We start from the raw sequence: 17,591 nt of genomic DNA on the forward strand, positions 1-17,591 counted from the left end.
AATCGAGTCGGGTATCGAGTACGATTTTTTTTTGCGTCGAATATTCGAGTCGAGTAATATTGAAGTCGAGTCGAGTAATCGAGTACTTGATTAAGGGGCAATTTTCTCTTATTCGAGTCGAATAATTCAGAAAAACCTGGAGTAATAGTTTTAACGAGTCGTGTTATCGAGTACTTGATTAGGAGCTGGTTTTATTCAAGTAATTAGGAAATTAAATTTGAAATTAGTATAAACTAACTTTCAATGCTGAAAAATATTCCTTTAATTTAAATCAACCACAGTTTCCACAACTTTAGTGATCGATTCCCAAGGTCAGTTAAAGCGTTTGTTGTAGGTACTGTTTATTATTGCCACCACGAAAAGTTACAAAAACCCCTTTCTGAACATAGAGCAGCTTATTCGAGTAATCGAGTACCCGATTATGCAACTTTTTGGTACTCGATAATCGACGAGTATTTTCCAATTACTTATTCGAGGTCGAGTTCGAGTACTTGACATAAAAAAATTCCGAGTAATCGATGATGTTCGAGTATTCGCACAGACCTAATCACGATGCAAAACGCCACACGATCGCGCGAAATAATAACGTGACCATCATGGGTGTCTTAATGTCATGGCCGACCTACACCCGTTACCATGGCAACGAACACCAGCAACACCCACGAAAAAGCTAAGATAGGTAAGGTTGATTTTAGGTTAGGTTAAGTGAGCTCAAACTAGGTTAATCTATAGTTAATAAGAACCACCTATGGACTGTAATGCAAGTTCATAATGAAAAAGGGAACAATAAATGCTAAACCCTAAACAAATTTCTGGTGAATATGATAAAGACACGAAACTGGGACCAAATAGATCTTCGAGTCAAAAACGAATCCAAGAGATTATAACGATAAACCAATTTCGCCCTGTTTGGGGCTCATTAGCTAAGCCTAATCATTAAAAATTTCAAAACTCGTTGCCACGGAAAGCCAAATAGTGGGATATTGGTAGAGAACAAAATATACCAAAAGTTAAGTTAATAAGAACCACCTGTGGTAAAACACCTGGAAAGTTAGATGGTCGATAGGGCTGTGCGACTACTCGAACATCATCGATTACTCGGATTTTTTTTAGGTCAAGTACTCGAACTCGACCTCGAATAAGTAATACTCGTCGATTATCGAGTACCAAATAAATTGCATAATCGGGTACTCGATTACTCGAATAAGCTTCTCTAAGTTCAGAGAGGGGTTTTTGTAACTTTTCGTGGTGGCAATAATAAACAGTACCTACAACAAATGCTTTATATGACCTTGGGAATCGATCACTAAAGTTGTGGAAACTGTGGTTGATTTAAATTGAAGGAATATTTTTCAGCATTGAAAGTTAGTTTATACTAATTTCAAATTTAATTTCCTAATTACTTGAATAAAACAAGCTCCTAATCAAGTACTCGATAACACGACTCGTTAAAACTATTACTCGAGGTTTTTTCTGAATTAATCGACTCGAATAAGAGAAAATTGCCCCTTAATCAAGTACTCGATTACTCGACTCGACTTCAATATTACTCGACTCGAATACTCGACGAAACAAATCGTACTCGATTCGACTAACTAATTTAATTTAAGAAACTACTCATATGGAGGTTTGGTTGAGTTATGTGCATACTTACTTGAAATAAACTACGCCAAAATTAAAAATTTTACAAAATATAAACTAAATTAAAAAAAATATTAAGTCTGCTTTAGTAGAAAATATAGCAATTCTAATATAGAATATTTCAACCCAAAATCCTCAACACGACTTTTCAAAATGTACATTTCAACCCTAAATCCTCAACACGACTTTTCAAAATGTATATTTCAAACCAAAATCCTCAACACGACTTTTCAAAATGTATATTTCAACCCAAAATCCTCAACACGACTTTTCAAAATGTATATTTCAACCCAAAATCCTCAACACGACTTTTCAAAATGTATATTTCAACCCAAAATCCTCAACACGACTTTTCAAAATGTACATTTCAACCCAAAATCCTCAACACGACTTTTCAAAATGTATATTTCAACCCAAAATCCTCAACACGACTTTTCAAAATGTATATTTCAACCCAAAATCCTCAACACGACTTTTCAAAATGTGGAACAAATTAAATCGAATTATTAAATTATTAAATCTTCTGAAATAGAAAATATAGCAATTCTAATATAGAATATTTCAACCCGAAATCCTCAACACGACTTTTCAAAATGTGGAACAAATTAAATCAAATTATTAATTTATTTAATCTTCTGTAGTAGAAAATATAGCACTTTTAATATAGAATATTTCAACCCAAAATCCTCATTACGACTTTTCAAAATGTGGAACAAATGAAATCAAATTATTAAATTATTAAATCTTCTGAAATAGAAATTACAGTAATTCTAATATAGAATAATTTCCGGCCAAATTCTTTCTAAATTGTTAATCAAACTAAAAACCACAAGTATTTATCTTCAGTAATAAAAAAATGTCGCAATTACTCACGAGAATGGGTTAAATGAATCCACATGGACAGAATGACAATTTCTAACTTCATAATGTGATAATTTTTGGAATAAACCTGGAAAGTGAGAGGCGTCTACCTATCCCTCTGACCTCCTTCGTCGATGTGTTTTTCATTTTGACCTCTCGGGTCAGTCTGCACCCCAGACACACCCTTTCAGATAATATTCTCCTTATCATAATGGATTTTCAAAGTACCCATGCACCGACCTCTTAAGTTGTTTAACGATGCTAAGTTCTAGTACGGGAATGAAGGCTCGTGATTGGTTAATTCTGGTCACGTGATGGCGGAATATTTTGGTTAGTGTAGATTTGTGATAGTGGCCCAAAGAGTTGGCCTGAAGGTGACTTTGTTATTTTCCTGTTGGTACGTTTACGGTTACATAGTTAGCTGCTTCTAAAGCGACACGGATTGAAGGTGGTAAAGTTTGCCTCGTTTGGTTTGGTACGGGCATTTTAGTTGTTCGTTTCTAGAAACAAAAGTATATAACATATGCCTTTTGACAGAAGTGACCATCCCATTGAAGTCGAGTCGAGTAATCGAGTACTTGATTAAGGGAATTTCCCTTATTCGAGTCGAGCAACTTAAAAAAAACCTTGAGTAATATTTTTAACGAATCGGGTTATCGAGTACTTGATTAGGAGCTGGTTTTATTCAAGTAATTGATAAATTAAATTTAAAATGAGTATAAACTAACTTTCAACGCTGAAAAACATTCCTTTAATTTAAATTTACCACAGTTTCTACAACTTTGTAGGTACCGTTTATTGCCCCCACAAAGTTGTAAAAACCCCTCTTTGAACTTTGAAGTAACGAGGATAGAAAAAACAAATACTCGACGAGTTTAGAGAGCAGCTTATTCGAGTAATCGGGTACCCGAATATGCAAAGTTTTCGTACTTTGTAATCAACGAGTATTCTCCAATTACTTATTCGAGGTCGAGTTCGAGCATTCGATCTCGAAAAAGGCCGAGTACTCGATGATGTTTGAGTACTTGCACAGCCCTAGTTGAAATACCTCATAAATGTACTTTCTAAAACTATTTGAAATAGTCGCTTATAAATAGGTAAATATCTCTACGTTGCATTATTTTCACTTTTGACAACCCCAGGCTGGGTAATGCGGTGTTTACCTTTCTCGTAAGCAATATATAATATACTGCTGCTTGAAAGTAAAGAAAATATTGGATATTTTGTTAAATAATGTAATCAGTTTCGAGATCAAATAATTTATTAATCAATTGTTATTATTTATAATAAGAACGCGATTAATCGTAATTCAATTGATGTAACTTAAGGGTGAACATCTATTTTGGCTGTATTTGAGGCTGAAACCGTTGGATGGCGCTGCACCCAATGCTCTTTGGGCTTGGCTTACGAACGAGATCAGTAATGGACCTGTTCCACCTAAAAAATAAAGGTTTTGAACTGTTTTAATAGAAATAATGTAGTATGTTTCCTACTATATTTGGGCGGTTTAATACTAATATTGTACTATGTTTCTTATTATATCTGACCGATTTAGTACTAAGTATGTAGTAAGTTTCCTACTATATTTGGGCGGTTTACTACTGATATTTTACTGTGTTTCTTATTATATTTGGTCGGTTTAATACTAATATTGTAGTATGATTCCTACTATATTTGGTTGATTTAATACTAATATTGCAGTATGTTTCATACTATATTTGGCTGATTTAATACTAATATTGAGGTATGTTTCCTACTATATTTGGCTGATTTATTACGAATTATGTAGTATGTTTCCTACTGTACTTGGGCGATTTAATACTAATAATGTGCTGTGCCCTACTATATTTGGCCAGTTCAATATTACTAATGTAGTATGTTTCCTACTGTATTTGTGTGGTTTAATACTAAAAATTTAGTATTTTTCGTTATTTAAGGTTTTTGATATATAGCAAGGTTAAGTAAAAAGTAAATTTAGACACTTACGTATAAGCTATATAATTATTATAACGACCAATCGGAAGAAGAGGACTGCGCAATAAAGGTATGTTATTTACAATAATTTTTTTTAACTCGTCCCTATATCCTTACGTCTTAGTAGAATTAATACTAAAAATTGAAGTTTAAATACATTAATACCCTTAAATTAGTAATTTTCATAATATGCTGTGTGATATATTTTTTGCCCTTAAATTGTTGGTAGTTTTCATAGTAGGTTAATAGAATACGTAGCTCCCTACGCTAAAAGGTTTTGAGCTCTTCCCTATATCGTAGTACTTAAGTCATAGTAGAATTTATACTAAAAATAGCAGTTTCAACACATTAATACTTCTAATTTAGTACTTATCACCCTATGTTATGGCATATTTAGTACAATTTATAGTAGTTTATATAGTAGGTTCATAGAGTAATTTCCTAAACTAATAATCAGCTAGGCTAATCACCCAAGGCACCACCTTAGACCCAAGTCATCAAGCGCATGCCACGCGAGTCAACAGCTCCCTACACTAACTATTATCGTTAACCTCAACAAGTTGTTACGGAAGAGGAAACCGAAGAACTCGGGAGAAAACCCCTTAAACCAGTGGGGAGATAACTTGCAAACTCTACTCAGAAGGGGTAGTTCCGAGTGTTCACCCAGTGCCACAAGCTGGGATCGAACCCGGCACCTCTGGCTGCGAGACGAAAGTGCTAACCACTCCGCCACTCTTCCCTTCATTGAACTGCTTACGTAATAATAGAATGAATACTAAACCAAGGACAGTAGATACAGGGACGAGAAAGTGTATTGGTGGCCTCTGTTGGAATATATCACCTAAAACGACCTAAACGCAAGGAGAGTTAGTTGTAAACAAAAATAAATGGCGGTCACCTAATTTTAGCGGTTCTTGACGAGGCTTAAGTGTTCAAAACAAATGGGCATTTTTTTATTTACGCTCGTAGTTTTATTTTTAATTTAACATCAAAATGGTAAAAACTAACTACAATAATACTGTCCATGGTGAACCACGTCTTAACAATGGCCGCGGTTTGTTTACATCTAACTCCCCGTGAATATGAAGACGTTTAAAATCGAATTTTTTTTCCTGCTTTCTCGTCCCTGTATCTACTGTCCTTGGCTAAACGTGGTACGTTTTCGCTCACTTGTGGTGGGTGGATCAGTCTTGTCGTCGAAACCGGTCCCTCCACAGTAGCGTTGTTCCCCGATCAGCAAGTAGTCCTTGTTGTCGCAAGCGGTGCCCGAAGATGGCTGGTCAGTGTCCTGCGCGCTGATGGCGTACTTTCCCTCCGCCCGGAAGATGGCCGAACACAGTCCGTGCTCTTTCCGGATGCAAACGGCGTAGTTGAGACCGCTGGGGTAGCCTGTCTGGTTGACCTTCACGTTGCCGTAGTTGAAACTGCGAATGTGGTCCGAGGCGCCGGTGTAGTATTGCAGGCATCCTTCCGGAGCTGAATGACACCGTTACCAGGAATTAATAGCATTTACACGAGTGCATGATCACTTCGTGAAATCAGAAACGAGTACATCATCTCGGAGTACCTTTGAAGTAATTTCGGTGTAATCTGTATGTACTCTGTATACTCCGCGTAATCTATGTTTACTATGTGTACTCCACGTAATTTATGTGTACTCCACCGTCTCCACGTAATCTATGTGTACTCCACGTAATCTATGTGTACTCCGAGTAATCAATATGTACTAACGAGGAGACTACCCGAGGTGATAATCACCGATTTGGTTGAAACTAGGTGGGTATGTAGATCTTATGGTAACATGAAATTTCACCAAGGGAAAAATTGCAATGGGCATTAGTTTTGCCATATCAACCGAAAATGTTTTTGACAACACAGTATGTATATTTTCTCATTGAATCTAAATGTACTCCATGTACTCAGCGTAATCTATATGTACTCCGTGTACTCAGCGTAATCTATATGTACTCCGTGTACTCAGCGTAATCTAAATGTACTCCGTGTACTCAGCGTAATCTATATGTACTCCGGTACTCCGCGTAATCAATAATTCCTACGTATTACGCGTCCTCTATTGGGTACACTCGGAGTACTCTGTGTAATCTGCGCGTGCTCCGTGTTATCTCGGGGCCTATTATGAGTAATCCTGGTACTCAGCGTAATCTAAATGTACTCCGTGTACTCCACGTAATCTATATGTACTCCATGTACTCAGCGTAATCTAAATGTACTCCGTGTACTCCACGTAATCTATATGTACTCCATGTACTCAGCGTAATCTAAATGTACTCCGTGTACTCCACGTAATCTATATGTACTCCATGTACTCAGCGTAATCTAAATGTACTCCATGTACTCAGCGTAATCTATATGTACTCCGTGTACTCAGCGTAATCTATATGTACTCCGTGTACTCAGCGTAATCTATATGTACTCCGTGTACTCAGCGTAATCTATATGTACTCCGGTACTCCGCGTAATCAATAATTCCTACGTATTACGCGTCCTCTATTGGGTACACTCGGAGTACTCTGTGTAATCTGCGCGTGCTCCGTGTTATCTCGGGGCCTATTATGAGTAATCCTGGTAATCTTCACGTACTATGTGTAATCCTGGTGTACTCCGCGTACTATGAGCGCAATCTGAACAATTTTAGTGCATTCTTGGTGTACGCAATCGACGTAAGCCAAACTCTTAGTGATCATTGGTAGTTTCCAACCTATCAGATAGTATTGTTCCTCCTACCTTTCAACGGGCTGTCGCAGGGAATCTGAGTGACTCTGATCTTCCACTGGCGGGTCAGTACGTAGCCACCTCCGTTCCCTGACGTGCTCATGAACAGCGACACTGGCCCTCCAGTACTGGCCACATTTACGTACACTAACGCAGAAACACGGATTGCATTACGTTCCACTCAATGAGGTTGAGTTCGTATTGTTGGTCTAACATGTACTACCAGAAGTGTATTATATATTATACAACTTAAGTATATTAATTTGACCCTATGACGTCATAGGGACGTCACCCATTATTTTTCCTATTGAAAAAAAATGTGAACAGTGACCGTTGCGCGTCCTAGCGTTTCTGATCGCTTCGGCTGAACCGCTTTTTGTCTATTTGTTTAAAAAATGCAACAAATTTCTTCTGGGTGCATTAATTTTTAATTAGAATGTTTTGAATTATCTTTTACACCTGGTCCCGAATAGTGTTAATCCGGCCCTGGTGAAATGATAAATATAATAAAGGTGACAGTTAACTTAGCAGAGTATAAATGGTCTAATGATAATACTCTACACCGGTTTTCTATCGACTTTGTTAATGATGGATATTATGTATTTTAGTGTGTAATGCCGTCAATAGATGGCAGCTCAGTTGCCGGTAATCTCTCATTGCTTTAAATCTAAATTTATATTTATTACGCGTTTTTCAAATGAAGCTAGTTTTGACAAGCGTTCGTAATTCTTTCAGCGTGATATTCAACATGGTATGAATCGCGGGATAATTTCCAGACTATTTCGCAACTAAGCAAGGGCGTATTTAAGGGGGGGTTTTGGGGGTTTAAACCCCTCCCCCCGAAATGCTGATGACCGGGGAGGGGGGTGCCTAATAAAAATCAGTAAAACTTCCGTCAGCACCCCCCCCCTTGAAATTTTCCCTCAAAACCCCCCCTGAAATAAAATCCTGGGTACGCCCTTGCAACTAAGTAGACCATGTGCGTCGCTATCGCCATCTGGTATACAAACGACGTGTTTTTTTATTTAAAAAGAGTAATGGCAGTGCTACGTCACACGACGTCACCCATGCTTTTTCCTATCCATAAAAAATTCGCGCCAACAAAGGCGGCCATGACCAAAGTTACGGAGTGCGACTACTCTATACTCGAAATCACTGTTACCTTCTACCACTACCATTGTTATAGATTAGAGTTTGGTGAAATTTATAGTCTGCCACCTAGGAGAAACAAACACAGCACGGTCAGCACCCCACACAAGGAGAACGCAACCCGTCAAAAGTCGTTCATTTTCTTGTGTACAGTTTTCATTGGTTAGACGCTTTAGCGCCTGCTGCCGTCGGAAGGGGAAAATTCCAAAATTGTCTTCCCCCTGCCCGTAAAATGTTCAGCGTAAAGGCTCGTCCAACGAAATTTGTAAACAACATTGCGTTAGCATATTTTAAGGCTAGCTGCGTTCTATTTGTGTGATGTGCTGTGTTTGTTGCTCCTAGCTTGTATTAGTACGAAGTAAGAGCTTGAAATGGCTGGTAAAAAAAAAGTACTTTCATAAAAATATTTTCCCACCTAAGTACCTCAACCACCGTTAAATGCTACTGCTTTAGTTGTCTCAGGTAACATTGATTTAGAGTATACAAAATACCTGTTATGACAATATTTAAATATAACGTGTATAAAATCAGCGCCATTTAATTTTCAGTCTGTTGGCGCCATCTGGTAATACTTCACGTATTTAAAAATCTACCTCTAATGGCTTTACCACCAGGGTTGGACATAAGGCACTAGTCACGGCATTTGACTACGAAAATAAATGCTCTGACAACTAAAATTATTCGAAATCTGGGGGCTCACTATAGTCAATTTGAATAGTGAAAAATTTACTCAAATATTCATAAATAATGGCGAATATGGCGTATCATAAATTCATCATTCATAAATTCCATTTAAAAAATACATCATGTAACTCAAGTGATAAAATGTTGGCTTCTTTTTTTATACCCCCCCCCCCTTTTTACCCCCACTGGTCAGTGACTTCTAAAATAAATTAAGATTGGAGGCTCAATAATCCTGATGTCCAACTCTGTTTACTACCTGGTGAAAATGTATTCTATCTTCATCAATTATGTACCATGTTTGTTTTACGGACGTAGAATCGTTTAAACTTACCATGCTGACCACCGTTGTCCCCGCAGATACTGGGCACTACGCTGTTGACGTCCTGTCCGCTGACCATGAAGTAGTCTCCGTTGCATTTGCCGGAATCCAGAGCGGGACCCCTGATACTGAACTGGTCAAAGTCCAGCCTGAGTTGACAGATGTTGGCGGTTTTCTTCCGAACTGTCAGAAGACAATTTTGGGGAGTTGTCACCAGGCGTGGGTAGTCCGGGTTGACGAAAAACGTGCCATTGTCCCTAATTTCCTCGTTGCACGTTCGCTTTACTGGTGTAAAGAATTTGGAAGTGTAAATTACGCGCTTTCATTTAAAATTCCTTTAATAACATCAAATTTAATCTAAATGTATAAATTTAGGCTTACAAACCCAAACTTTCCAAATTGTATAATTTTAACTCTCTTTAACTGTTTCGCGCAAAAAATATCTATTGTCGCGTTTTATATTTCTACCTTTTAAACCATAAAATTGTATTCTTCCTTCACTTTCGTTCTCAAGCAATTACCTGTCAACCTTAAAAATCTTATCTCTGCTTGATGAATTGGTCATAAAGTGTAGGGCAATGGGAGCGTTACTTTTCCTCGAATTTAACCAATCTGCGAGAAAAGAGTAACCAATCAGCAATTACCATCACCTAACTTCAAGACCGTTTCCTCAACTTCAAGACCATTTCCTTCATTTCAAGACCGCATCACCTACCTATATATATACCCACTGTTTCAGTCCGGTGGATATATATATTTCTCAAAGACAATTAGCTCTCCTAAACCGCAACAACTGGAGTAGAAAAGAACACGGTGTCACCTAAGAGCATCAAACACAAGGAGAACGCAGCTAGCCTTTAAACACGTCAACGCAGTGTTGTGTACAAATTTCATTGGACGAGCCTTTACGCTGAAAGTTTTACGGGTGGGGGGGAAGATAATTTCCGAATTTTCCCCTTCCGACGGCAGCAGGCGCTAAACCTTCTAACCAATGAAAACTGTACACAAGAAAACGCACGACTTTTGACGGGTTGCGTTACCTTGTGTGGGCAGTGCTGTGTTTGTTGCTCCTAGGTGTCACGGACATTTAGGTACACATAATCCCCCCGATGTATTAAATATATTTTAAATATTAAACTTAAATTTTTTGAGCTACCTCGTTTTGGAAATAAGGTAGCGGCGGTGAAACTAATACACACAAATCACCTAGGATTGTGTGTAATAATGCGGTTGTTATAGGGTATTCATCATCTCACTACAACCATAAGTAACGTAATTACCTTAAGTATAACACTTATGGCCGTGCGAGTAGTGGTTTTAGGCACTAATGTTTTTTTCATCGAGTATTTGAGTCGAGTAATATTGAAGTCGAGTCGAGTAATCGAGTACCTGATTAAGGGGGAACTTTCTCTTATTCGAGTCGAGTAACTAAAAAAAAACCAGAGTAATATTTTTAACGAGTCGGGTTATCGAGTACTTGATTAGGAGCTGGTTTTATACAAGGAGTGTAAAGTAACTTTCAATGCTGAACAATATTCCTTTAATTTAAATGAACCGCAGTTTCCAAAACTTTGTAGGTACCGTTTATTGCCCCCCAAAAGTTGTAAAAATCGGCTTATAAGTTGGAACATTAGAACAATGTTTTTATTTACTGACCCAGGTAAACATTTTTTAAGTAAATGTTCCTAAAACGTACTATATTTCACATAAATGGTCTATTATTTTATTTCATAAAAGCAATATACTAAAGTTTTCGATTGTTAAAGAGTATCATTATTTGATTAAAAATCTTCCTTAGACATTCCAAGTGTATACCTATATAGTTTCCTGATAATAATAATAAACAGCTAGGCCATTAACCAAATCACCACCGTAGGCCTAAGTCTTCTAGCGATTTTTAATGCCTCAGGTGGCCGCGTTTAGAGGTCGGTAACGGTTAATCATTATCCATGTTTAAATGGATTTTAAATTTACCGGTTAATATTTCGGAAAATGATTAAAAAACATGTATTATTCGTAAAATTTGAGCTTTTTATCGAAAAAAACGTCGTTTTTCCGATTAATTTTACAAATTTATCAAAAAATTAATCGGATAATACAGAAATATAAATTAATTGATCAAAACGTTTTACGAATAATTTTGAGAGCTTTATCTATTGAATAAAAGTTAACCATCCCCGACCTCTAGCCGCGTTACAATGCATAGGGAAAGCGGTGTCAAGGTCAAGCCATGGTCAACCCAACAGCTCCCTAACGCCCACCTACCACCACTTTTATCGTTTTTGCACGCGAGAGCCATCTAGGCGATTCAAATTATTAGATAATTAAATTAACCAAATATAATAATGGAATTTATTTAAAAAAAATATTTATATAGAATATTTAATTTTTATTTTGTGGTCATAAAAGTATATTAATTTGATAAATTACTTTCGGGATTAATAGAGCCCACCAGGAGCCGCTAAAGGTGGAGGACTATAAACTTGACCAAGATCGGATAATTCCGCTATAAAAACTGGTTATCCTTGATTTTCCTAAAGTTATTTTATTATTTTGATGGTCAAAACATTATTTCCCTGATATTTGTTAGATTTCCAGACTTTTCAACCTTATTAACAGTTGAGAAAGCGATCTAAAAATGTTTATGGCTCTGACCACATTTAAGGAATCACTTGTAACAGTCACTCGCTGAAGAAGGACCACGGTCCGAAAGCTCCGAATAAAATAAAGTTTTTTTTTTTCTAAGTCATGAAATAGCAGCTTTTTTAAAATTTAACAATTTCTGACCACATTTGTTTATTATTTTTGATGAGTTTCTATTTATTTACAATAGATGGCGCTGTTGGCAAATTCATATCAATTATCCCCTTTTCTGCTTTATAGTTGGATTTAGGGAAAGAGGAAAACCATGTCACTAGCAGTAATAGTGACATAATTACCAAAAGTGTGACAATCCCTGTACTTTCGTATGCTAAAGGTTTAATGAATGCTCGACTCGAGATCGACCACATAAAAGACTATTTATTGTCGCCTTTCTGGATCTTTTTTTAGTCTATGGTATTATCGAGGGGCTGATCACTCCGCGTAATCGGTGTACAGAGCCGTACCTTTGACTCTACTAATGGGACTACGCGTAATCTTTGAAGTCCCTGCCTTTGGCAGTGCTAATCTAAGCGTAGTCCGGTGTACAGACTTTCAAAGAGTGGTTAGCCCCTCGGGTATTATATCGTAGGTAGATGGCGATAGCATCTCCACAGAACGACGAAAAATCAAAAAATACACTAACTATGACCAGTGCTACTTAGTTCCTCCGTTCCTCACTACGAGGCGTTATTTGTTGGTTTTAACTTCCTTCCCTCCCCAAGGCATACTTTCCCTTCTCCCCTCCCAACTTGTATTTCGCTCGTCACATTCATTACGAAATAGGTCCGATTGACACACTTTTGGTAATTATGTCACTTTTGCTAGCAGGAAATAACATGCAAACTCAATAGCGGAAGGAACTTAGCTTATTTGTAGTAGTTTTCCCACCATAAAAAGGCGTGGTTTAGAAAAAACAAATTTCTTACTTTCGCAACATACTCCAAAGGCTTGGGCGCACAACCCCACGACCAGACCCCCTCTGAAGTGGCACTGTGTCCTGGTCATGCAAGTCCCTGACCTCTGGCCAGCTCCTTCGCATCCACCATTGGGGAAACGAACGATACCGAATAATCCTACTAAAATTCAAAAGATTTTTTTCATAATTTTAAATAAAGAAATAATTATTAGTATTAATGATATTAATGTCATCATTAGTTTAATAATATTAATAATAATTAAATAATATAATAATCGAATTATCTAATCATTTAATTATCTAATAATCTCAACTATTACTCTAATAATATAATAATATAACAATATAATAATTTAATAGTATAATAATTTAATAATATAATTCTCTATTTATCTAATAATCTAATACTCTATTAATCTAATAATCTAATACTAAATTAATCCAATAATCTAATACATTAATTATGTAATAGTCTAAAAATCTAATACATTAATAATGTAATAGTCTAAAAATCTAATACATTAATAATGTAATAGTCTAAAAATCTAATACATTAATAATGTAATAGTCTAAAAATCTAATACATTAATAATGTAATAGTCTAAAAATGTAATACATTAATAATGTAATAGTCTAAAAATCTAATACATTAATAATGTAATAGTCTAAAAATCTAATACATTAATAATGTAATAGTCTAAAAATCTAATACATTAATAATGTAATAGTCTAAAAATCTAATACATTAATAATGTAATAGTCTAAAAATGTAATACATTAATAATGTAATAGTCTAAAAATCTAATACATTAATAATGTAATAGTCTGAAAATCTAATACATTAATAATGCAATAGTCTAAAAATCTAATACATTAATAATGTAATAGTCTAAAAATCTAATACATTAATAATGTAATAGTCTAAAAATCTAATACATTAATAATGTAATAGTCTAAAAATCTAATACATTAATAATGTAATAGTCTAAAAATCTAATACATTAATAATGCAATAGTCTAAAAATTTAATACATTAATAATGTAATAGTCTGAAAATCTAATACATTAATAATGTAATAGTCTGAAAATCGAATAATCCAATAATCTTATAGCCTAAAAATCTAATACTCTAGAAATATAATAATCCAATAATCTAATAGTCTAAAAACCCAATAATCTAATAGTCTAATAATCCAATAATCTAATAGTCTAAAAATCTAATAATCCAATAACCTAATATTATAGTAAAATAAATAATAATTGAAAACTAACATTGCCGAGAGGATCCAAACGCGTGAACAACAGAAAATCCCGAAATTGCCAACACAATTAATACTGTTAATTTATACATTGTAACTCCGAAAGCAACTTTCGCTTACAAATGAAAGTCTTGATTTGACCGAATTTTCTTTATATTGCAATCTTAACTGGAGCATTTCCGGTAATTTAAGGCGCTGTAAAAATAGTTTACGAACTTTGTTACCCACCTTTTTCATAACTTTATTTGATTTGTCTCTACGATGCTAACCTTTTCGAACTAAATAAAACCGTTTCAAATTGTATTTATTAAAAATAGCCCCAATTAGCCGCCATTTGATAAAAGGGAATATAACCTCCAGTATTTCTGTCGCTTCCGAATACGTTCCAATATTGGCCGCTACCTTTTATGCCTATTGACAATTTTGGCGCTGCTAAGTGGTTTGTTGCGAACGTACCACAAATTTCGTAACGTAATAAATAATTTTCAAATCCCTTACCATCTTAACAAAAACTGGAAATTGGTAAGGTTCCACCCCCTTAATGACGCCACAAATATGATTTGACCCCTAAAATTATAATATCAGCTTAAACTTATTAAATTATAATCAAAATTTGTCTATTTTTAATTATTTTACACGTGGAAAAATAATTACGCTTTTATAAATGATAAAAATAATAATCCCGCCCAAACATTTATTTTAAAGAAGCCAAATTGGGCGGGAAAATCTCCCAACTGGCGACTCTAATTTCGCCCCAAACCGCCAAAGAGCAGTGAAGATTTAAAATGGCGTCCTGCGTAGTTCGAGCTTTGAAAATGGCCGATATATGGATATGTTAAGGTGTTAGATAAATACGGATAAGGATGTTGGTTTAATTTATCTATTATTGTTAAAATTTACCGTAAGCTTTTCTCGTACTGCTAATGTAGGTTGGCGTTTCGGTTAGGTTTATACGCTGAAGACAAGGTTACTTGTCTCACATGGTTAGTAACTAACTGGAAATATTGGTAAGGAGAGTACGAGGGTGCAGTTTGTACGTTCAAATGCGTATGATTGGTGTAAGGTAACGTAATTTCCGATATGTTGTTAGGATACAATGTTTTCTTTGCTTGAGAATTTGGGTTGGTTTCAACTTTCCCGTTCATAAAAATGAATAACCGTAATTTCATAATTTTTTATTATGTTTAATTATTATTTTATATTTATATTAATATGTAGTTTTGCTAACAAAATACCCACAAAATTGTATTTAAATTAATTAATTTATTAATCTTGTATATTACTTAAAATCTGAAAATATAATATATATAAAACCAAGAATGTATTTATTTATACTCAGGGAGAATGAATATGTCGAGACGATCGACGGACACGTCGAGCCCCCAACCCCGTCACGTTAATGGGGGGGGGGGGGAGTGGAAAAGGAGGCGGCCTTTTTTTTGCGTCCTCGCAGCAGCGTTAATCGCGTCGAAAAACGTAATTTTTAAGAACCATGAGATTGCAGTATTGTTTGATTTTATTAAAGCGGAGGAGCATACTGGGGGGCCCAACGGGTGGAATTGGAGAAACGCTAAAAATAATCTCGACATATTCATTCTCCCTGAGTATAAATAAATACATTCTTGATAAAACGTAAGAATTATCAATTTCTTTCATTGATTTTTCAAAAAACGTTATTTTCTGAAGAAAAAGTGAAATTCTGTAGAACAATTGCAATCGGGGAAAATAAAGATTATAAATAAGAAAATACATAGTGCAATTTTTTATTATTTTTGGCTTAAATATAATATGAAGTTGAATACTTTCATTTGATTTAATTTTATTAATAAGCATAAAATTTTAATTTTTCAAAAAATCACGAAAAATATAATTTTTTTTTTTTTTCCAGATTTTAACTTTTGTTTGTAGTGTTTATATGAACAGTACTAGTGTTGCAAGTTGCGCCATCTAATATAGATTAAATCATTAAAATTTATCCTGTAAAGTTTATTTCCCTTTAAGAATTTTTTAAGTTTCTCCCGAAATTTTATTATTATTTTTTCGTGTAGATTATAGTTTATATTATATAAATGATATATATTTTATCAAAAGTAAATGAACCGAAGTTATCAGACTACTATACTCCCCATGTTGGAGGCGTTTGCCTTATGAAGCTACATTGTGACCTCTAATTTGAAATTTTGAAACCATTTTTTATACATAGAAATAGCTATATCCACAATTCCAAAGTGCAATTTATCGCGTCAGACGACGGGGATGGAAATTAGCTTTTATTTGACTCGATTGTTTCATCATTTTAATAATGAAAACGTCCTCTGATTCTGAGGGCTATTTCGATAACTTCGAAGTTATCGAAATAGCCCTCAGAATCTTGGTTTTGCGCTGGTTGCAGCCTATTTCCAAGGGCTAGTAGGCCACACTTTGAAGCTCTCTGGCGCTCTTTTCACTCATTGTAGGAAAATGGGGAAAAACAGGTATACTTCTCAACTCACCCCCTACCACTCCTTCAAATTTTGGCATAACCCTTTGAGACACCCTGTTGTCGGACTAAAAGTGTATTATTTTTACCCTAAAACGTTTTATTCACCTGTTCCGGGGATGACAATTAAACACCCGGTATTTTGAAATATTACTGAGGAAATTGGCGTCCATTGGAACTCGCGAAGGTACATTTTTATATATTATTATCAAGAAAATTATTATATATTATAAGCTTCGTTTTTAACACAAGATTGACCCTCGATTGGAAGGTAAAGGTAGAAGATGCATTTACTTTATAACTTGGCAGATAACCTTGCCAACGGCAAGTTTTCATTTATATACCGGTATTTTTCCTCGTTGAAATCAGACCGCTAAAAAATACTGTTATAATTATTATTTTCAATTTTAAACCAAGTAATTTTAATTCTAAATTAGTGGTGCTAAGTTCCTATTATGCTAAATAAGGCATTGTATTTTTGCTTAGCTAAGATATAAAAACTATAATTTATCAAGAATAGAAATTGTATATTTTACCTAAATCGTTTTCAATCAATTGAAAGTCACTTTTCGAATATCTTTCAACGTGGTTGGTTGTGGATAGTGTTCTTCTAACTTAACTATGTCTAGTTTATTTAAGTGGTTAGTGTTATGTTTAATTATAATTACGTCGCTTAAATGTGATGGTGCGTTGATGAAAAAAGCTCAAGTTAAAACCGAATTGCATTTCGAAAATGTTCTGTCAAAATGGACTAATATGGAAATTAAATTTAAAGACGAAATCAACGCGTTTGTGAAGTATTTGATACCGTATATGATGAAATATAGTTCGCAACTTAAACTGTCGACGGAGTGCCAGATGAGCCTGAGTAAAGTCATATTAAGCTTAACGCAGGGTAAGCTGTGGGCTTTTCAATGTAAGTATTATCTTCCT

At 35.1% G+C, this 17,591-nt stretch overlaps 1 protein-coding gene across 1 annotated transcript; it reads right to left on the reverse strand.

Annotated features, from left to right (window-relative positions):
• Window positions 1–3,757: 3,757 nt before the first annotated feature.
• On the reverse strand, window positions 3,758–14,281 carry LOC149958741 (uncharacterized). Its single transcript, XM_090165025.1, has 6 exons — window positions 14,193–14,281; window positions 12,931–13,080; window positions 9,374–9,646; window positions 7,222–7,356; window positions 5,647–5,952; window positions 3,758–3,939 (listed from the first exon to the last, which is right to left on the reverse strand). Exons 1-6 carry the CDS (start codon window positions 14,269–14,271, stop codon window positions 3,812–3,814), a joined length of 1,071 nt encoding a protein of 356 aa, XP_090021151.1. The 5' UTR covers window positions 14,272–14,281; the 3' UTR covers window positions 3,758–3,811.
• Window positions 14,282–17,591: the final 3,310 nt, after the last annotated feature.

This window comes from Leiobunum rupestre, chromosome 2 (genome assembly GCF_980474605.1).
Source record: "Leiobunum rupestre chromosome 2, qqLeiRupe1.1.hap1, whole genome shotgun sequence".
Lineage (NCBI taxonomy): Eukaryota > Metazoa > Arthropoda > Arachnida > Opiliones > Sclerosomatidae > Leiobunum > Leiobunum rupestre.